Genomic DNA, 22,033 nt, shown 5'->3' with positions numbered 1-22,033 from the left:
CCCTGGTTTCCAGGACAGCCCTGCCAGGGGTCCTGCATCACCCAGCCTGTGCCTCTTCTCCCTCCACCTCACCTGCTTCTGTGATCTGAGCAGAGAAAGGACAGGAGAGGCTGAGAGCTATAAGCTAATACAAGCCCTCCCGAGCACCTTTATGTCCTGGTGCTGGGACAGTGGCTCATCCTCCCCATCTTGTCTTAGACCTCTGCCACCCTGCAAGGCGGTATTACTTGTTTTGCAACTTGCCTGAAGACACACAGCTAGTTGGGGGACCAGCTGAGACCCAGGTCTGGGGTTCCTGCCTTTTAGATACAAACTGGGGACATTGATTTGCAGCCTCAGCTCTGCTCAGTTTCCCCCTGGCCACCTAAGGTCATCCTTGACCTTCCATTCGGGAGCACAGGGATTTCACCTCTCTGCCCCAAAGCATTTGGGCTGGTTTCAGCCTCTGGCAGGAGACTGGAGCCCAGATGGTCCCATCCACCACTCCCACTCTGTATCCCAGTACCAAGGGGTTTATACAACGAGGCAGGATTCCCTGAGACACACTGGTGACACGCACAAGTCCTAGAGGGGCTTCGGGCTGGAGCCACAGCCCCAGCCTGCGGGAGGGAGTGGGGGAGGTAGGTCAGAGGAGCCGTGTAGATGAGACGGCAGACTCATCCCTGAAAGATTCAGCAGCACGGCAGAAAAATCCCCACCTGCTCACTCCAGCCCACAGCCCCGAAAGCCCTTGGGAGATGAGTTCCTGAAGCAACATCGGGGAATTTTGTCTCCAAGGCTGCCATGATGGTTGGCTGCAAAGTTGCCTTTGGCACAGACTGCAGGAGACTGTCGGTCATTGCTGGGCTGTGCCCTGGACTTGTCCTGACTTGACTGGGCACCACATCCCTGGGACTGACTCAGAACACAGAGGCCCAGGTTCTCTAAACAGGACAGGGTCTGGCCTCTGATTCTTACCAAGTCCCCCAGGGGATTCCGATAAGACCAGAGTTGGAGAGCCGCTGACATGGAGGCTTCTCCATGGACCAGCCGTGTCAGCCTCAACTGGGAGCTGTTATAAATGTAGAATCCCAGGTCCACCTCACTCCACTGAATCAGTTTAAGAAGATGCCCACACTCCGTACACACATAAAAGCTTGAGAAGCCTGGATGAGGGAAGGCTTAGAGGATTACTGATTACTGATTTCTAGCTTGCCAAGCACACCCTATCGCATTTGATCCCCATGACAATCTGGAAGGTGGGTATCATTTTCCCCATTTTACTGAAGATGACATTGAGCCTTAGAGAGGTGAGTGACATCCCTGAAGCCCCGGGTTCACAGGTCGGAGAGCAGTGCCGGGAGGCTCAGAGATTTCCAACCTTGTATCCCATTCCCATTTCTGCTCTGTTGTCCTCACACCAGGACGGGAACGGTGATGTCTTTAGATATGAAACTATCAAATACATTGGACTTAACTCACCGCAGCAGGACACAGACCAGAAATTTACACAGGTGCTCATTCACCAAGATTGAAACAAAAGAAGGCTTTCTAGTCGACCCTAAAATCCAGCTCACCAGGACCAGGACCAAATTCCCAGAGCCTCAAAGTTCCCACTGAAATAGTCTCTAGAAAGCGTTCATAACCGGCTTACCGTGTTCATCCAGCAGTATGTTGTCTGGCTTGATGTCTCTGTAAGAGAAAACAAAGAAGCTGAAAATGTGATTTCTGGAGCCTGCGGAAGAGCACGTGACAAACATGACAACCGGGGATAAATGCCTGACGACACCTAGAGTGCCTGTCTCTCCCCCGGCATGAGGGCTAAGACAGGGAGCAGAAGAGTGAGTGTTGCGATAGTGGAGCCCCGTGTTCCTGCTTCCTTCCCTTTTCTTTTCCTGGAACTGCAAGTGGATTATTGTGTGAACATTCTTCTCCTCAATATTCTTAACGATTTCTGGCCTCTTGAGTCCCAGGAATGACTGCTCACTGAGCACAGGGTCTCTACTGGTGGGTACAGACACTTACCCTTCCTGATGGAATTTAGCCCTCCCACCTTGCTAGGTACTAAACCTCCCAGGTGTAATGGTCTCTGCTCTATAGACCTGGGAACTGAGGCTCCGGGAGGTTCAGTAACTTGTCCTGGTCATCCTTGTGCACAGCCTCTGCCAGTTTTGGTACAATCTCAGAAGATTTGACATTTATTATAAAGAAGTGAATGGGGCTTGAATTTCTAACATCTGTGATTTTTACATGGAGCTTTGGAAAGTATATTCACATTCATGATGATTAAATCAGGGTTGAAGATGTCAATTCAGTTTCTTAAAAGATCACACCCAGCAATCAGCTGGTTTTTGTACAGTCTGTGAGCTAAGAAGGGCTTTTACATTTTTAAAAGATTGTAAAAAACAAAACAAGACACACACACACACACACACACACACACATGCACAAAGCAAAAATGAAAAGAAATGTACAACGCAGACTGATGTGACCCTCAAAGCCTAAAATATTTATTATCTGGTCCTTCAGAAGTTTGCCAATCCCTTTTGCACACAGAAGGCCATGTGCAGTGAAATCTCGGCTGGGGAGTTTCTGGAAAATTCTGCTCTATGTCATCATTATAGCAAAGGGTTCCCAACTCCAAGCTGTGCTTTTCAAAGGCAGGGGTTTTGCTTTCTTCACTTCGGCACCCCTAGCATGGCGTCTGTCACCAGAAGACACAGTCAAAGAAAAACCAGGACCGTAGTTAAAGCAGTAAAGACAGATTTTATTCAGTTGCAATCACCAAAGGGGAAAAGACACCTCCGCATAGAACTGGGCTCGATTCTGAACACAAGGGGGACAAGTGGGGATTTGTAGCCGAGGAGCAGGTGGGGATCGGTGGATGGAAAGTTACTAAGAGGAGACATCAGAGGTGAGGGGGGTTCAGGATTCCTGCTGATGGCAGGCCAGGGGGATCAAACCACCCGGGGGATGAGCAACATGACCAGAAGATGATCAGGTCGGGAGGGTGGGGGATTCTGGCTAAACCAACTTAGCAGGTTCTTGCTAAGACCGGATGATGCAGAGACAACGCAGAAGTACAAAAGACAAGGTTGGATTTCAGAAGAACTCATCAGAAGACCCTGAGTGGAGTTTTAGGGGGAAAAGAACCTTTGTCAACACACAGGAAACACGGAAGAATGAATGTGAAAGAAACACAGCCTTGGAGAAACTCAGTGGACAGCTTCAGCTCTGATTTACCCATCATTAACATGCACACACTTTCCAAAGCTTTGTATTAAAGCCGTGGGTTTCAGAAATGCAAGCCCCACTCACTCATTTAGAGTAAATGTCAAATCTTTTGAGACTAATGACAGCTTTCTTCAAAATAAAAAGCGATTGCTCCTGAGTTTATCAAATAGCAATTCTACCTGAAAACACACCGTGGTTATTTGTAACAATATGGGGGAGAAAGATACACTCATACCATAGCTTTAAATTTTCATTTGCATTGTGACTTGTGAATACTGATGAGCATTAAGCCAATGGAGCCCCAGCTGCCAAGTTCACAGACACAGGTCCCTGGTGAACAGAGATTGGTCGTTAGGGGAGTCCCCAGGGGGAGGATGAACTAGAGAGCTCACACAATTAAAACAAAAGACGGAAGACCTGGAGTCAAGTGTTTGTGGCTCAAATCAGCAGACACTTGGCCCCTGTCTAGGGCCTCTCCCAGGAGGAGTTCTCCAGAAGAGGTGAGAGAAGGGAAAATAAATACTTGTCAAGAATGAAAACACAGCAGCAAATATTCAAGAGCATCCTTTCTTTTTTTTTTTTTTTCGCGGTACGCGGGCCTCTCACTGTTGTGGCCTCTCCCGTTGCGGAGCACAGGCTCCAGACGCGCAGGCCCAGTGGCCATGGCTCACAGGCCCAGCCGCTCCACGGCATGTGGGATCCTCCCGGACCGGGGCACGAACCCGTGTCCCCTGCATCGGCAGGCGGACTCTCAACCACTGCACCACCAGGGAAGCCCAAGAGCATCCTTTCTTTAAGGTGTCACTAGAACTGCGATGACCTTGTTTGGGGTGTGCGGATCTCGGAGGAGCTGGCTGTGGACCAAGACCATGAGCCCAAAAGGGCTGCAAGGTCCTTGGCCTGAGCTGCCGCCCCCGCTGATGCTGAAATTGCCCTGTTTTGGGGTTTTCTGCCCACCCCGCTCCTTTTCTTCCTTCTTCATCCCTCACTCCCTCCTCTGACTTCTTCCTTTTCCTTCCAGGGCATTCCCGGGATAGCCCTCAAATGCTCCCTCCTGGCAGGTCTGGGCAGAGAGCTGGGGACACAGTCCCTTCCCTCTGGAAGCTCAGAATCAGTGGGAGAGGGAGACACGCAGGTGGGGTGGCACAGAAGCCACGGTGCAGGGAGACTGCTCTGGAGCTTGGGGGGGATGGAACTGGGGCAGCTGGAGAGGGAATGGCCGGCCAGGGAGTCACACGGACCAGTGGGGACCAGGGTGTCAGAGCCAAGAAAAGTTGGGGCAGTGGTGGCCGACCTAAGGAGAGGTGACCTTGTGTAGTAGGGTGAAGAGTGTCCCCCCCAGAATTCATGTCTACTTAGGACCCCAGAAAGTGATATTATTTTGAAACAGGGCCTTTGCAGTTTCAAGGAAAGATGAAATCATCCTGGGTTTGGGGGGTCCTAATGCCTGCCGTCTTAGAAAAGAGATGGAGGTTTGGACACAGACACAAAGCAGAGAAGAGGCCATGTCAAGACACGGGCAGACACCACAAGCCAAGGAGAACCAGGACCCCCCAGAAGCTGGAAGAGGAAGGAAAGGATTCTCCCCCGGAGCCTCTGGAGAAGGCTGACCCCACTGGCACCTTAATTTCAGTCCTGGCCAGAACCGTGAGGTCACGAATTTGCGTTTTTTTTAAGCCACCAATTCTGTGATAATTTGCTGTAGCAGCCCACAGGAGGCTACACATCTGGCAGAGAAGAAAGAGAGCTAATGAAGGAGGTGGGTACATGTCAAGTGGCAGCCAGCTTCCCCCACTGACCACGGTGTGACCTTGGATAGGCCCACCATCCATCAGAGTCCACATTCTGAAAGGCCTCCATTCATGGTCTCTCGTATCATGAGGACCAAACAGGGGCACAGATATCAGTGGCTTGGTCAACTAGACCCCATGGCTCCAAGGAAAGAGGGTGTCCTGCCCAGGCGAATCCGGCTTGGGAGCTGACTGACTGACACCCCGGCGCCTCTCCTGCTATCCGGGTGACCTCCCTGTGCCTCGGCTTCCTTTGTGGTGTGGACTAAATGTCTGACACATGCCTCTGTGTCAGCTCTTAGCACGGAGGGGAGTCAATGGTCCTCAAGCATCTTGGGGGCATCCCTTCCATGGTCACTGGGGCTGCAACAGTGAACAAGGCAGCCCCAGCAAATGGAGCTCGCTTCTAGGAGGCTGACAGGGGTGAATAAGTGACAAGACCCCAAGTTGAGACAAGTGCTCTGAAGAGAACAAATCAGGGTCTAGAAAAGAGACCTGCTTTTGGTAGGTGGTCAGGGAAGGACTTTCAGAAGACGTGACATTAGGTTGACATGTGAATGACAAGGAACAGTCAGTTAGACGCAACCTGGGAGCAAGCTCTCATCGTGCAGGTGAGTCCACGGAAAGCTGGGAGGTTGAATGGTTTAACCTGTGACATCTGTCCAGCCTAGGGAACAGGACAAAGGTGGTGGGGTCATTCCCATGATTACAGGCTATCAGACTGAGTCCTGGCGGTCTGGAGTGGGAGTGGCCACATGGCAGGGACCTGCGGGCACCTCTAGGAGCAGAGTGCCAGCAAGGAAACAGGAGGACTTCATTCCTGTAGCCACAAGGGACTGAATTCTGCCAACAACCAGGAGAGCCTGGGAAAGATCCAGAAAGATCCAGAAAGGAGTGCAGTCCAGTGGACACCGGGGTCGAAGCTTTGTGACACCCTGAGCAGAAGGGCCAGCTAAGCTGTGGCCAGACTCCTGACCTGTGGAAACGCTGAGGAAATACATAGATACAAGTGTGTGTTTGTTTTAAGCCGCTCATTTAGTGGAAATTTGTTCCACAGCGACAGAAAACTGTCATGATAGCTGTATGGTCTTGGGCAACGTACTCTGAGTCACACTCTCCTCATCCGGAAAATGGGAATGACGGTCCCTATCTGACAGTTGCTGGGCGTGTACACGGAGGTGCTGTCACACAAGGCTTAGCAGGGCTCCCAGTGTGTAAGAAGTGCTGAAATAAATAACGATGAGGGTCCTATCTCTGCTCTTTAAAAGGAGCTAGGGAGGCCTCAGGGGTGGATTCTTGAACTTTTAGCAAAGTGAATTAGATCTCTTTCAGAGGAGACTCACCAGGCAGACTCCTGCAAAGCTTCACGTAGGAGACGGGAGCCTGATTCATTCGGGATTTAATAAGAATAACATTTTATGGGCAAAGCATCTTATCAGAGCCTCTAGGTTAGTGGGTTCCGGGACCATTTCCTCCGGTTCCACTTTTCACATTGATCATATCTCAGCCCAAGCACGTCATCCTGCTGAAAATGGGCCTGTGTGTTCAGAAAGGGCATCAGAAGCATTGCGAGGACGGGCAAGTCTGCGACAATGTTTTCCGAGGACAGGACCATAATTTCAGAGCTGGGCAAAATGACACTTTGATAGAAAGTGTGCATGCGAGGCTATAAAACCTGGTTCTGCTTTTGAATTATCCCCTAACCCCCAAATAAAACAAAGCATAAAATGTCAGTTGGGCTATTCAAAAAAAAAAGGGAGGGGGCTTCCCTGGTGGCGCAGTGGTTGAGAGTCCGCCTGCCGATGCAGGGGTCGTGGGTTCGTGCCCCGGTCCGGGAAGATCGCACATGCCGCAGAGCGGCTGGGCCCGCTGAGCCTGCGCGTCCGGAGCCTGTGCTCCGCAACGGACATTACAGAAGTGATGCAGGAGGAGGTGGACACACAGCGGTCCCATTCCAGTCCCGACTTTGCTGGCCCTGAGGTCCTGGCACAATGCCCAGGGCGAGCCTCAGTTTCCTCAGCTGTAAACTGGAAAATAACACATACTCCACGTACTTACGGTGAGGATTGTTTTGTTTTAGTCGGGTTTTTTTTGCCCATTGTTAAAGCACCTAAACCTACATCCTATCTATTACAGGAGCTTATCTTTATCGTGTTCTGAAATGCAAATTCGATAGTTTCAGTCGTGTCATCCAGAAACTTCTGTAGTTCCTCACTGCTGTCCAAGGAGTTACATGTAAGGCATTACAGGCAGGACTGGGGACAGGAGGAAGGATAGCCAGCTCTGAGGCTGGAGAAGACTGGTTGTGCCGGAGTGGTGGGTTAGAGGTTGGTGGGTAGAGGGAGATAGGTTTAGACAGGTGGGTTGAGACCACTTATGAGGGGCTTTATTTGATTATGGAGCCAACTTCAGGTTTTTAGACTTAGGAGGCAATACCTGGGATTTTCCTCCAGGCTGGCTGGGTACTAGATGATTCCGTTTGATGTAGGTGGGGTTTTATGAGAGCAGCCAGCCAAGGGCCAGGCCTGTAGGATGCATGCCTGTTGTTAGTAACAGAAGGAGCAAAGACATTTCGGTCTTGGGGATGAGCTACCAGAACGGGCACTGGGGAGGGAGGCTGGATGCAGTGACTGAGCCAGGGTTGAATGGGTGGGATTCACCTTGGCCGTGGAGCTCTGTGGCCAGCTGGCACCCATCCAGCAGCAAGCCGACGGGGGGCAGGAGGCTGATGAACTTGGTTCTCACGTTTTGGAATCTCTCACCGTATTGGTGTGGACTGTCCTTCCAGAAACTGGGTACCGATTCTGAAACCGCGTATTGTTGCTACTGGTTAGATTTCACTTCTTTCTCCTGTCTCTCTCCTGCCTCCTGTGGAGGGCAGGGACCATGTACGGCCCCCAGCCCCCAACACGATGCCCCCACATTAACAGAAGTCCTGATACTACTCACAGCTGCACTTCCTGGAGAGCCTACTGTGGGTTGGGCACCACGTGGGCAGGTCACGTGGGTTTCACAAGGAGTGTGGCTTCTCTGGATCAGGTGCTGTGGCATCACCTTCTGTGTCACCCCGCTCAATTCTGACACAACTCTAGAGGCAGGTATCACTCACTACTCCTATTTTATTGATGAAGAAAGAAGTATTTACAGAGGGTCAAAGGTCACATGTCAGCAGACAAGACCCATTCTCAACTTGCCTCTAGATCAGTGTTCTCTACCTGGGGGAAATACTCAAGAAAAAAATGAATCTCATAATTCCAGGAGCGTGGCTGTAATACATATGATATTTGGTCAGCAAAATTATGTTACTTGGATTTCAGGATATGTTTCTTTATTACAACACCCACATACAAGGTTGTATTTCTTTTTTAATATGACCCGAATGGCTTTACAAAACATACATCTGTCCCTTCTTACACAAATTCCCTTAATTGCCCTCTGGTACCCACAGTGCTGGTGGCCGGTGTCTGGGATTCCATATTCTAACATAATCTCAAAAATAAAAAGTGAATGCTGAGATGTGGCTGTCAACTTTGAAAACCATCAAGGGCATCAAAGCAAACTAGCAACCACTACCACTGTACTTGTACAAAAAGAGGGAAAGGGGAGCCCGGAAGAGTCATGAGGACACAATTTCAGAATAAGGCACAGCTGTCACAGGCCTCAGGCCCATTCCTGGAAAAGTGTTTATTATTTTTTAAAATTTATTGTATTGAAGTATAGTTGATTTACAATGTTGTGTTAATTTCTGCTGTACATACAGACAGGGATGACCATGTGAGGACACAGGGAGAAGGTGCTGGTCTACAAGAAGAGAGGGCTCAGAAGAAACCCTGTTAACACACTGACTTTGAACTTCCTGCCCCCAGAATTATAAGCAAATAAACTTCTGTTATTTAAGCTACCGAGTCTGTGGTACTTTGTATGCAGCCCGAGCAAACTAACACAGGTAGGTAATATTATTATCCTTATTTTACTGGACAACAAGACTGCAGCTGAGAGCAGTTAAACATTTTCTCCAGGTCACAGAGTTCATGGTAGAGCCTGGATGTACCAGTCAGAGACCCAGGTCTTGATTTAAAGGTATGGAAACAATTTCTTAAATGTACACACAGCCTGGTGAGTCAGTTCTTTCTTACATCTGGCTTAAAACCTCTTGTTGCAACTCAAATCACTTTCCTCTCCCTTTAGCCTTCGGGAGGGAAAGTGCATCTTGTCAAGCCATGCTTGGGGCTTGTTGGTTTTTCTTTCATCCTGCAAAGAACAAGCATCAGCATGGTTGACATTGATTCATTGCATTCAATCGGCTATGCCACTCCACGGGGCCTGGGTGTAAACTGCATTCGGCTAATTGCCAAGTATACCTCATGGATGGGTGAGGCCAACAACACACTGCCCTAGACACCATGAGGGCGTCGCCTTTCCAGGCAGGTCAGGAAGGGTCCGTGAAGCCCACGCAGACCCACCTAGCCCAGTTTTATTTCTTTCTAGTTGCTCTAGGAACACTAAATTACAAAGGTCTGTCCATGAGTCAGTCTGTGAACTCCTCAAGTTAAGCGCCACTGCACAGCATATGGAAAACAATAAAAGTGTGTAAGAAGGGTAGGGTGCTTGCCCACGCCCTGCAGGGACCGCAAGACAGCCTGTGATGGTAGATAAAGCTTTAAAGCCCTTCACACATGAACTCTACGCCTGCCTGGGTCTCAGTTTTCCTCATCTGTAAAATGGGGATGAAATGAAATAATGAATGTAAAGGACCTAGCTCAGTTCCTAGCATAGAGTAGGTGCTCCAAAAATGGTGACCCTTTCCCCCACTTTGACCCACCCCTACTTAGCAGGGAGTTTAGAGGGAACAGTATGGGGCAGAAAAGGAGATGGAAGAGCCGACCCTGAAAATGATTATGACCATCCTTCACATGTACACAGTTGTACAGTTCACAAAACCCCTTCCCATACTGTAATTCGTTTAACCCACATGAATGCTCTGTGGGACAAGCATTACCTTCTTTTCATGGACAAGGAAGCTGAAGCCTTAGAGAGGTGAAGTGACTTCCCACGGTCAGAGTTAAAAGTGGCAGCAGAGGGATTGGAACCCAGCTCTCCTGATGCCCAATGCGCTTTCCATTTCCTGGGTGGGGCAGACACCCAGTCCTCGTGTCCGTGCGCACGCTGTTCCCTGGCCTGGAGCTCTCCAATCGCTTCCTGGTCAGCCCCTCGCATCTGGTTGCCCTTGCTCAGCCGCCACTGCCTCTGAGAAGCTCTCCTTGAAGTCCTGGATGGTCCCGGTCACTGTCCTGCATTTTCTTCTTCCCTGAACTTCGCTGGCTGTGACCACAGCCAGCGTGTATGTGTGAGTGATTATATGAATGATGTTCTTCTTTCCCAATAGGCTCTGGGTTCCATCGAAGCAGGGCCCACCTCTAGATCAGCAACCTGGCGTGGTGCTGCGCACAGACTGGGCTTTTGACAACTATTGATTAAGTTTCTACATCTATAAACTTGTCCCAAGGCACTGGGTAAATGTTGGCCAGAACCCTAACGTCTGAGTCCAAAGGTCCCGAGGGAGAACCAGGCCAATTAGTGTCAGGTCCTGGCAGGGCGTGGTCCAGGCAGGGGATCCCCCCCAACTCTCCCGGCTTCCCCAGAGACCACGGCTTAGCTCTCGCTTTACTTCACTCAGTTCTGGCAGCTTGCAAACTGCCACAGTCATTCGGTCCTGCATTTCCCTCTTGGATTCAGTAATCGTGGTGGGTTCCACGTGGCGGAGCCTAAGAAGTGCTGTGACTCTTCAGGAGCTCCGTGGTCCCTCCCACAGCTCCCAGTTCTTTGCTTTTCCATTAAGATGCTCAGACATAGGCCTCATGTTCTTAATCCTACTTTCTGAGGAAAACACTGCAAAGAGACTCCACGTCAAGGTCTTCTTCTATTCACGTGATTCCTACTGGAATCTAAGAACACTGGGCAGGAGGACGCCTGACCACCCTCAGGAATAACCTGTCATTTTCCAGACCAACAGACTGACGTTCAGGAGAGGTGAGTCATTTCCTTGGGTCAATCGGTAAGTTAGCCTCAGGGCTGGGGTCTGAATTTTGCTTTCCTGACTATTGTAACCTTCTTAACTGCCTGGATCTTCCTGAGTCAGTGAGAAAGGTATTGAATAGCTAAAAAGGAGCTAGGAAATAATTTTGTTTCTCCCTCCCTTTTTACAGACAAGGCAAATGAGTCTCGGAAAGGTTCAGTGACTTGCGCTAACTTACAAATACGTCCTTATAAATCTGCGATCAGGTCTGGCTTGATCTTTCGCCATGGCCAGTGCCCTTTCTATCGCCAAGAATTTGTTTTCCCGCTTCTACTACCTTCCTCCTACCCCCTCCCTCCAGACCACTGTTTACCTCTCTCTCGGCTTCCTCACCACCTGACATTTTACGTACTGACTTGTTTTCGTGGTCTCCCTCTCCAGACTGGGCTATAAACCCCATGACGGCAGAGATGATTCCCCCCATTGCTCTACCACCAGGACCTAGAACGCTATCTGCCATAAAGAACACACTCAGTAAACAGGTGTTTGGATACTTGAGTGGGTAAAGGTCCAGCATTCAGGACTACCTGCCCCCGTGATTCCTCTTCATCTGTTTCTCAGGGTTGGTCCACAGTCTTCCAGCTCCAGAAACTAGGGTTCTTTGAGTAATACAGCAACTCAGGCCCCACCCTAGACCAGCCACAGCCTCAGATTCTGTGAGCCAGGCCTGGAAACCTGCATTTTGACAAGCTCCAGTGGGATTTTGATGCCTCTTGGGGTTTGAGAGGCCTGCTCTGCTTAAGGGGCAAGACAGATATCTGAGTTGGTTCACAATGGGAGGCTGAATTCAGGAGAAGAATTGCCCAGAATTCTTAGTCTCCAATCCTGGCGTGTAGACGTCTTTCACTAAAACGTGGGGCCCGGGTGATGGGCTCTGATCCCTTTAGGAATAAGTTAGGAGGATTGTGTTATAGCTGCTGAGTCCCGTGGGTCCCCTTAGGGGCAGGCCCGCTCAGTTTGATCGGCGTGATGGGGGGATGGGGAGAGGGGAGAATCACCTTTTGACTCACAGCGTGGATCTGTGTGCAGAAGTGAACAGAGGAGGCTCTATTTTAGTGGGTTCTAAAGCAACCAGACACGGCAGGTACTGATCAGCCGGCAAAGGGAAGAAGAAAACAGCCCCTCACACCCACCCACCCAAGGCTGATGGCAGGGCCCAGATTGGAACCACAGAAGGAGGGATTTCCCTTCTCTGATTTTTCTAGGAATGAGGGAGGCCTGGTTAGAAAGTAGAGTCTACGTGAAGCATTACAGTGAATTAATATTTTAAAGAGTTGCTATTTTTAGGGCCCAATCTCTCTGATATTTCATCCAAGGGAGCACGCTGCCAAAATGTGTAAGAGTCACCGAGTCCCAGCCTGGGACCTTAAGTGTATCTGAAACAAACTAGCCCTGGGTCTTGTAACCTTGCTGAGACTCAGTTTCCTTATCTGTAAAGTGGGATAATCATCACGTCCACCTCCAAGGGTTGTTCTGAGGATTCAGTGCAATGATGTAAACAAAAGAATTAGCCTAGGCTTGTTGTGAGGTCTCAGTTAATACGTCAAAAAATTTTAATTGCTTAATTATAAATAAATCTTGGTTTGGAGAAGGGAAGTGCCACGGAAAGCAGCAGAACTGAGACCAGGATGGAAAGCTGGGGTCTTTTTGCTGCAAGTTGCTGAGAATTAACATCTTGGGGCAGCCTCAGGAGGAAGACCACAGACAGGGACTGAGGGGCCCTCTGTCACATCTCCCTCTGTTCCTTCCACCCGAGGGAAAGCAAGACACAGCTGAGAGGGAAGCTTAATAAGATCTGAACGGTGGGGGCGGGGGGCCCTGCATGTTCATTTTGTACTGGACCCCTGTAATTATGCGGCTAGTCCTGCTTTTACCTCTAATCATGTAATTCTTAGCTTATTCTGCAGACTCAGAGAAGTCAAGCAGCGTGCTCACGGTACAAAGGTCGTTGTGCCATCATCACCATCGTCATCACCATTGTCGTCATCGTCACCAGCACCACTGTCACCACCACTGATGTCACCATCACCATCATCATCCCCACTGGCCTACCCTGCCCCCCAGCTCTCTGTCCTGTCACCCAGGATACATCTGCGCAACCGTAACACGGTGTGAATGACTACATGTGTCACCTGTTTTCTTGTCACTCCTTGTCTCTCCCTATTGGAGCGTAATCTCCAAGAGAGTTAAGAACCTGCCTGAGTTTTGTCCACTCTGTTTCAAGGAGAGAGCAGTGCCTGGCACATAGTAAGCTCCGAATACACTGTGGAAGGAACTGATGATTTCCCAAGTTTCCATTGCCACAAAGTGCTGTAACTTTACATCCTTTATCTTAATTAATCTTTCCAACGACCCCTCTGGAAGGACAGTTATTCCCATTTGATGGAGGAGGAAGCTAAAACAGAGAGTTTAAGTCCCTGTATACACACACAGAGAGGGAGAGGGGCTGGGACAGGATTCCTGTAAAGTCATCCTCAGCTTAAACATGAGGCTTTTCTCTACATAACATCTATTCACAAAATTAGGGCATTAGGACAGTTCCTGTATGTCTCCCAAGCAACACCCTTCTATTTCATAGCGTAATTTCAGCACAGGAGTTTGGCCTTTTGTGTTTCTCTGGGCAGCACTGGAGAAGTTTGGGAGTGGGGCTGGGAGGGAAGCGAGGACTCTGGATTAAGAATAAGGGGTTGCTCTGATGCAGCCCACTGTGTTCCATTTTCTTTTTTATCTGTTGAGTGAAGAGATAATGAAATAGCTCTCAGCCAGCTGCAGGATAGGTCTGGTTAGGGGCAGCTTCACCAGAATAATAAACATATTAAATTGTCCCCAGGAAAGAAGCAGTGGGCTTGGCAGATGCCCTGTGCACTGGATGTGGCCCTGAGATTCCGGCAGCCTCACATGTGCACGCTTTCATCACGTCCTGTCTCAGACAATGGTGGCTCCAGCTGTAATCCTGGCAATACTGATGCCAGCAGCCCCTGGGCCATGATCCTCACTGTTCTTAGTAATGGAGTCCCCTCCACAAAGATCCTAATTCATCACGTGCACAAGGAGGAGAATACCTGTGCCCTGCCTCCTTGGAGGAAATGACCTCAGGTAGCTGGCTTTAGGCGGGGCTGGGATCTAGGGGTTGTACTTGCTCGAGGCCCCAAGGATGCACCAGAGGGACTGTTAGCCTTCAGTCTAGTCTGCTTGGGCTGCCATAACAACATACCACAGATGGGGCAGGGAGGATGGAGGGCTTAAAAATCAGAAATTCATTTTCTCATATTCCTGGGGGCTAAAAGTCCAAGATCAAGGTGCGGGCAGGGGTGACTTCCTCTGGGGCCTTTCTCCTCGGCTTATAGATGGCCGTCTTCTTGCTGTGAACTCACACGGCTGTCTCTCTGTTCATGTCTATGTCCTAATCCTCCCCTTCTTGTAAGAACGCCAATCATATTCCATTAGGGCCCGCCCACATGATCAATCTCAGTCATCTCTTTAAAGACCCCATCTCCTAATACTGCCACCTTCTGAGGTACTAGGGGTTAGGGTTTCAACATATGAATTTTGGGGGACACAATTCAGCTCATGACACCCTCTTATGGGATTATATGAAAAGGAGAGAACCCTCCTGACCTCTGGGTGGAAGGGGGGATGATCTACCCCCTCTGGAGATGATTATGGGGAAATAGAGGTCCAGGAAGAACCAGGCTCCCTGAGGTCAGAAAGGGTGTCTGCAGTCGGCATTAAGGATGAGATGTCCGAGAGTGGACTGACCAATGGAGTTAAAGGATGCTGTAGAGAGTGAGGACCAAGTGATGGAACCAAGGGGACCCTGGAGAAAGGTCTGAGAAGAAAGGGAACGTGGTAGGGAGCGCCCAGGGGGAGCAGAGAGGCTAGTGCCACAGATCTTGGAGACCTGGGTTTGAATCCAGCTGTGCCAACAATCTCACAAGGAATAGAGGAATATCCATTTACAGGACCTCAGCTAACCGGTTACTCTCAACTTCACCATTATCACTGACCAGCAGAGGCGGGAAGGAGGGGGCCTAGCTCAGGGCTGAATCCTGAGGTTTCTCCCCACCAGTGTTCCCTTGTCCCTAACCTCAGGGGTGACCCCTGAAAGCTCTCTGAATGCTCACTATCTGCACGGCTCAGAGCTGCCCAGAGGCTTCACCTCTCCACGTAGAGCTTGGCAGACTGGACACACCAAGGAGAGCCGGGGGAGGCGGGGGAGGGGGAGGCGGGTGGCAACACAAGCTAAGTTGGGAGCAGCAGCAGCTTGTTATGAGGAACAGGGCCACCGAATCTGGGCTTTTTGAGGAGACCTGAGGAGAAGCCGCAGCGGGAGAATTTCTAACACAGTGGCAACTTGCTTACTTAGCATCTGAAAAAGATCCTGCGGGACAGCTGGGAGAACAAAGAGGCAGAGAAAGAAGGCAAGGCGTTGAGACCACCAGGAGGGTTGTCAGTAAGCTGGGAGAGAAGTGAGTGGGCATGGAGAGAAAGGGACAGAGGAGAGGGGAGGGGGAGGGGGTGGCAGGGGAGGGGGGAGGGGGAGGGGGTGGCTGCAGCTTCTGACCAATAGCTTTAAAAGGGACTAAACGTGCTGTGGGAGACTCTGCTTCTTCCAGCCTCATTTTCATCAACCTGAAGCTCACAGGTGGCCGCATTTGTGACAGTTCCCTGGGATCTGTGCACGCCTGTGGAGGAGAAAAGAAGTACATCTCTGTGCCGGCCTTTCTAAGACAGGTGGGGTTGCTGGCTCCTGGGTCTTGCCAGTGCTGTGCTTGGGTCCCTCTCTGCTCTCAGACAGATGGCAGGCGGGGGACCAATGAGAAGAAGAGGGAGAGGGAGAGAGAGAGAGAGAGAGAGAGAGAGAAAGAGAGAACATGGCTTTGTGCACCGATCTTGGGAGAAGGGAGGGAGGCGGTTTGGGGGCCAAGGGGAGCTGGGATGTCAGACGTCCCTCCTTGAACCCAGCTGGCTTCACTTGCATACTTTGTGACCTGACCTAACTCAGTCACGTGACCTCTCTACACCTCACTTTCCTCATTTACAAAGTGGAGGCAACAATTCTTGCCTCCAAGGAGCGCTATGAAGCCTAATGTGATAACATGAAAACAGGACACCCAATGCTGCAGGAAGACAAAGGAAGCATCGAGGCTGAGAGGACTGGGGGTGAAGGGTCCTGGGAAGACTTGGTTGGGGGGTGTCAGGACACACTCCAGCCAGTGTGAGGATCCTGCAGGGGTGTACAGAGGACAAACCTGACTCCATGCTGGATCTATTCCTTTAGCTCTAACCCCTGTGCTCTGTGGCCGGTGCTTAGTCATGCTGGCTCTGCCCCTTTATAAAAGAACGTTGCCTATAGCCTGAAATATACACGATAGCCCATTCTCAAAGCTCTGACCTTTAAAGGTTTAACGCTTTCCCATTCATGTAGAGATAAAAAGTTGCAGAACAGAGGATAACATTTGTCTTGCAGGCTTAGAGGAACCTCGTGAGCTGACGTATGCGGACAGCTGCGAGAACAAAGGATTCCAGCACCTAGAAGTTGCAACAAACAGCCATACGCCCTCCCCTTTTAGTATAAAAGAAGCCTGGCAACAAACAGCCATACGCCCTCCCCTTTTAGTATAAAAGAAGCCTGAATTCTAACTCGGGGAAGATGATTCTTTAGAACGCTAGTCCACCATCTGCTTGGTCTGCTGGCTTTCTGAATAAAGTCACTATTCTTTTCCCCAACAACTCATCTCTTGATTTATTGGCCTGTCCTGCAGCGAGCAGTATGAGCTTGGACTTGGTTACAGGGGTTTCCACTGGGGGAGTGACATGGTCTGATTTACGTTTGTAGAAGATGGTTTGACATTTTCCAGTAAACATGGGGAACTGACAAGATGCATTTGGACCACTAGAATGCAAGCTCCAGGTGGACAAGGACGGCTGTGTTTCTGCTCATTACGTTGGAAGAGTGCCTGGCACAGGGTAAGGGATCAGCAAGTATTTATTCAGTGACTGAATGAGTCCCCCCGGCAAGACAAGGAATAAAACCAGTATGAACCCACTGGGACAAAGAGATCAGGACAGTTTATACCAAAGGATGAGCTGTCATCACATGTTTAAAAAGCAAAGCAGATGGAGGAGCCGATCGAATGGGCTGGAGGATGCTCTGACGTCAGGGCTCCCATAGGGGAGCCCAGCAAGCCAGTCACTCACAGAACCTTGGAGCATCTCCAGCCGTAGAAGGACCGGGAGCCATTGAAGATGGGCTGTGCTGGGGGCTGGCTAGCTGACACTCCGCCCCTAGGGTGTTGAACCCACAAATCCACTCCCAGCCCCATGACGCTGGGTCACTCACAGGGAAGGGTGGACGTGAGCACAGGGCTGAAACGGGGAGGGTAATAAACAAAAGTCTGATTCATAAATGGTGTCCTGTCCTGCAGCCACAACCTCAGCAGCCAGGCCAGGGTCAACACCGTTCATGAGACTGAGGGTGCCCCAGGGCTACTGCCTGGGCATCCTGTGGAGGAAGCTCTCCACCAGCTCTCGCTGTATGAAGCTCCACTGTGGGGCCCTCCATGCCCAAGACCCACCAACCAGCTTTTAACTGCCTCCTTCTTCAATATCAGTGAACAGTTATGCATGACCAGTGGCCATTTGAGAAAAATCTTCAAAATGAAAAGCAGAGATAAAATAAAAATATCAAAGGACCTCAGAGGAAACAGAAATAAATTCAGGGAAGAGGAAACTTCAAAATAACTATTATTAATATCCTCAGAGAGGTAGGAGGAGATACTGTGCCCATAAAACACAACAGGGCACAATGAAAAAGGAACCGTCAGAGGAGGAGAAAGAGCTCTGGGAAATCGAATATCTGACAACTAAAAAAAAAAAAAAACGAATCAATAGACAGGTTTGGAGGATGAAGCCAGGGAAATTTCTCAGAAACTAGAATGAAAAGTCTCACAGATGGAGAATAAGAAAAAAAAATTAAAACACAGGGGATCATTCTAGCAAGTCCAACATCCAAATAATTTAGGAGCACAGGAAGGTCCAATGTGAGCAGAGGGAGTGTGGCCAATGAGGCTGGGCCAGCAGGTGGAGGAGGTGGCAGGGTATGAAAAGTAGGCTGGTGGGGGGAGCCTGGAGTTTCAGGAAGTGTGATTTCGAGGACCATAGTGGGTGGGCGGTGGTTTTAGTACACACGCAGCCTCATTCTGTCGCACTGGAGCACAGAATGAGAAATTCTCATTCAGTCCTTCTAATTAGGTCAAAGAGGTGTCTTGGTTTGATTCTTTTATCTCTTTAGCATCGGCCACTTGCTAATATCCCTTTTAACAAAGAGAAAGCAGATGGCAGGATGAGCACCTTCGACAACTGGATCTAGCTAGCCCTTAATAACATCATTTTGATTTCACTATGTTTGTTTTCATGGCCACCTTATATTTACAACAAACAGCATCGTTTCCTCTTTCAAGGACTAACGTAGAGTGTCTTTCTGAAACAAATTTATCTTAGCAAGAGCGAATTGAGTTTGAATGCTATTTAAACAATAGTATAGGTAGTATGGAGATACGGCAAAAATCATAAAGGTAGAGTATGTGTTTCCTAGGGCTGCTGTAACAAATCATCACAAGCTGAATGATTTAAAACAACAGAAATTTATTCTCTCACAGTTCTGGAGCCAGAAGTCCGAAATCAAGGTGTCAGCAGGGCCAGGCTCCCTCTTGAGGTTCTAGGGAAGGGTCCTTTCTTGTCTCTAGTTTCTAGTGGCTCCAGTGTTCCCTGGCTTCTGCATCACTCCAGTTCCTGCCTCTGTCTTCATGGCTTTCTCTCCTCTGTGTCTCTGTGTGCCCTCTTCTGTGTCGTAGGACACAGTCTTTGGATTTAGGGAATTTAATGGTTAATTTTATATGTTAACTTGACTGAGCCATGAGGTGCCCAGATATTTGGTTAAACATTATTTCTAAGTGTTTCTGTGAGGGTGTTTCTGGATGACAGTAACGTTTATTGTTGTTTTTTTCCAGTTTTTGTGGTTTTTTTTGGCTGCACCACATGGCATGCAGAACTACCCTCCTGCTGACGGATCGAACTTGTGCCCCCTGCAGTGGAAGCATGAAATCTTAACCACTGGATCACCAGGGAAGTCGAGAATAACATTTAAATTGGTGGACTGAGTAAGGCAGATTGCCCTCTGCAGAGTGGGTGAGCCTGATCTAATCAGTCGAAGGCCTGACTAGGACAAAGAGTAACCTCCCCTAAGCAAGGGGGAATGCTGCCGGCAAGATGATCTTCAGACTTGGACTGCAAGGTCAGCTCTTCCCTGAGTCTCCAACCTGACAGCACACCCAGCAAATTTTGCACTTGCCAACCTCCATAATTGCATGAGCCAGTTCCTTAAAATAAAGCTCTCTGTCTTAGAGAGAGAGACAGAGAAGCGGGGGAAGGGTATATATAGATGTGTAGATATATCTTACTGATTCTCTTTCTCTGAAGAGCCCTAATAGTGGAGGAAATGGATAGATCTGGGATGTTCTTTCAACTCTGGGGGTTTGGGACGTTGGTGAATTGGAAAGCTCTTGCTTGAGCACTTGCCACTGTCCACCACCTTCTTCTTGAAGCTCCTTCCCACGAGCGTTGTTGTGTGCTGGCTGAGTTCTCTGTTCTTCTCATTCCTTTGCTGCTTCCCTTCCGGCTGCTCTCAAAGTGTGGGAATTTGGGTAAAGTCTTGCCCTGGCCCTCTGAGTTTCTTTTTAAACGTTTTCTCTACCATTCCATGAATCTTCTTTTCTCTTATGGTCTTGAACTTTCAACCTCCAAAGTTTAACTCTTACTAACTTATTAAATCATTAAATTAATGTATGGCATCTCTGAGCAGACGTCTGCTAAATAGCACATATCCTTCACACCTGGAGTGTGAGAACTTTGAGGAATAAAATAAGAGTAAAGCTAGAGACCAACATGGTATCTTTATTACTGGTAGAGGTTAGGTTGGAGGATGAGGCTTAGCAGGAGGGCCCACAGGGCCTGGGAATCAGAATATTCACCCACTCAGTCTTGGGTAACTCAACCAAGGAAGGTCCCTCCACATGGAGAAGGTCTGCTCAGTTAAATGTGTAGCACAGAGAACAGAACACGTGCTCTGTGGGCAGAGCTGAGCAGGCCACGGCCAGTAAGTCTTTCCAAGTTACTAATCAGATGAGTCACTCTACATTAGCACAGAGGGGCTCAGAGAGGCCAAGAGTTACAATGAGTGCCCTTCAGAGGCAGAACATCAGGAGTGAGGAAGGACCATGTCCACCAATGCCTCTGATGCCAGTCATCTGTCCAGACTGACATGGTTGTCCCTGCCTGCCCAGCTGCTGTCTCCAACAATCTCAGCTGTCATTGGTTAAAATTCCAGATCAATTCATAGACCGGCCACCCTAGTGGGAATTGTGAATGGATGGCATGATGGTAACTCTACTGCATCAATGTGACTGAGCCACAGGGTGCCCAGATGTTTGGTCAAACGTTATTCTGGGCGTATTTGTGAGGATCCTTTGGATGTGATTAACATTTGAATCGGTAGACTGAGTAAAGCAGATTGCCCTCCCCAATTTGGGTGGGCCTCATCCATCAGTTGAAGGCCTGAGTAGAACAAAAAGTCTGACCCTTCCCCTTGGAGGAGAGAATTGTTTCCTGCTTGCCTTTGACCTTGAAGTGAAATATCAGCTCCTCCTGGGTCTCAAGCCACCTGGCCCTTGGACTGGAACTACCATAGGCTCTCCCGGGTCTCCACCTTGAGGACTCACCTGTGGATCTTGGTACTTGTTCACCTCTGTAATGAAGAGAGCCAGTTCCATAGGCAGATGGTGCCTTGCTTATGATGGTTCAACTTAATGATTTTTCGACTTTACAACAGTGCAAAAGCAATTTGCATTCAGTAGAAACCATACTTCGAATTTTGAATTTTCATCTTTTCCCAGCCCCATAATATACAGTGTCATGATGCAGTGGCTGCAGATCCGTCGGTCACATGATCACGAAGGTGAACAACTGATATACTTACAACCGTTCCGTACCCAGACAACCGTTCTGCTTTTCACTTCACTACAGTCTTCAATAAATTACTTGAGACAGTCAACACTTAACTATAAAGTAAGCTTTGTGTTGGGTGATTTTGCCCAATGGCAGGTTAATGTGAGTGTTCTGAGCATGTTTAAGGCAGGCTAGGCTAAGCGATAATGTTTGGTGGGTTAGGCGTATTAAATGCATTTTTGACTTACAATATTTTTAACTTACAATGGGTTTATCAGGAAGTAACCCCCACGGTAGGTCGAGGGAAATATGCGTATCTATCCTATTGGTTCTGTTTCTCTGGAGAACCCTAACAAATATGGATGTGCAAGCTATATCCATGAGGACTCATCTTGTTTCTGTCTTCTGAGTGACTCCTACTCATGCTTTAAGTCACAGCTGCAAAGTTGTCTCCCTCTAGAGAGCTCTTCCTGGCTCCACAGGCTGACCCCGCTGCTGCTGTACTCACATCTTTCAATTGGTGTGAACAAAATGCTTGACTCCTAGACAGCATCCAGTTAATCCTTGTCGACCTCAAGCAAGCAACATGAGGATTCACCACTAGGTCCATGGGTCTTGTGTCCTGACGCGCCTCTACCGTTGCTGAACCCACTCTTAAACTTTATTGGGCTTATGGCAGAAAACTCAGCTTCCATGCTCTGTAGCATGAAATGCCTTGCAAAAATCAATCTGAATTCAGGAAAAAAGTACGGATGTGTGTTGGAGAGGAAGAGCTGGGAATATTAGTTTGGTAGAATCCCCTTTCTCCTGCTGAGGCCTTGAGCTCAAAGTGTATAGATGCAGTTATTATTGTAATGATAGGGATTAAGCTGAAATCTTAATCTTAAATAGTCCACTGACCCAGAAAAAGATGAAAGCTGTCATCTTCTCCTTTCTAAACACTCTGAAT

General features: G+C 49.0%; 1 protein-coding gene across 3 annotated transcripts in view; it reads right to left on the bottom strand.

Annotated features, from left to right (window-relative positions):
- Window positions 1-22,033, bottom strand: part of STK32B (serine/threonine kinase 32B) — a 344,943-nt gene that overhangs the window by 68,371 nt on the left and 254,539 nt on the right. For all 3 annotated transcript variants that reach the window (XM_065877630.1, XM_065877631.1, XM_065877632.1), the window contains one exon: window positions 1,634-1,671. In XM_065877630.1, coding sequence (XP_065733702.1) covers window positions 1,634-1,671 — 38 coding nt within the window. The remainder of the gene's footprint in view (window positions 1-1,633; window positions 1,672-22,033) is intronic.

The sequence above is a fragment of the Phocoena phocoena genome, chromosome 5 (assembly GCF_963924675.1).
Source record: "Phocoena phocoena chromosome 5, mPhoPho1.1, whole genome shotgun sequence".
In the NCBI taxonomy this organism is placed as follows: domain Eukaryota; kingdom Metazoa; phylum Chordata; class Mammalia; order Artiodactyla; family Phocoenidae; genus Phocoena; species Phocoena phocoena.
The sequence above is the reverse complement of the archived record's forward strand: the minus strand, read 5'-3'. Positions and strand labels throughout refer to the sequence as shown.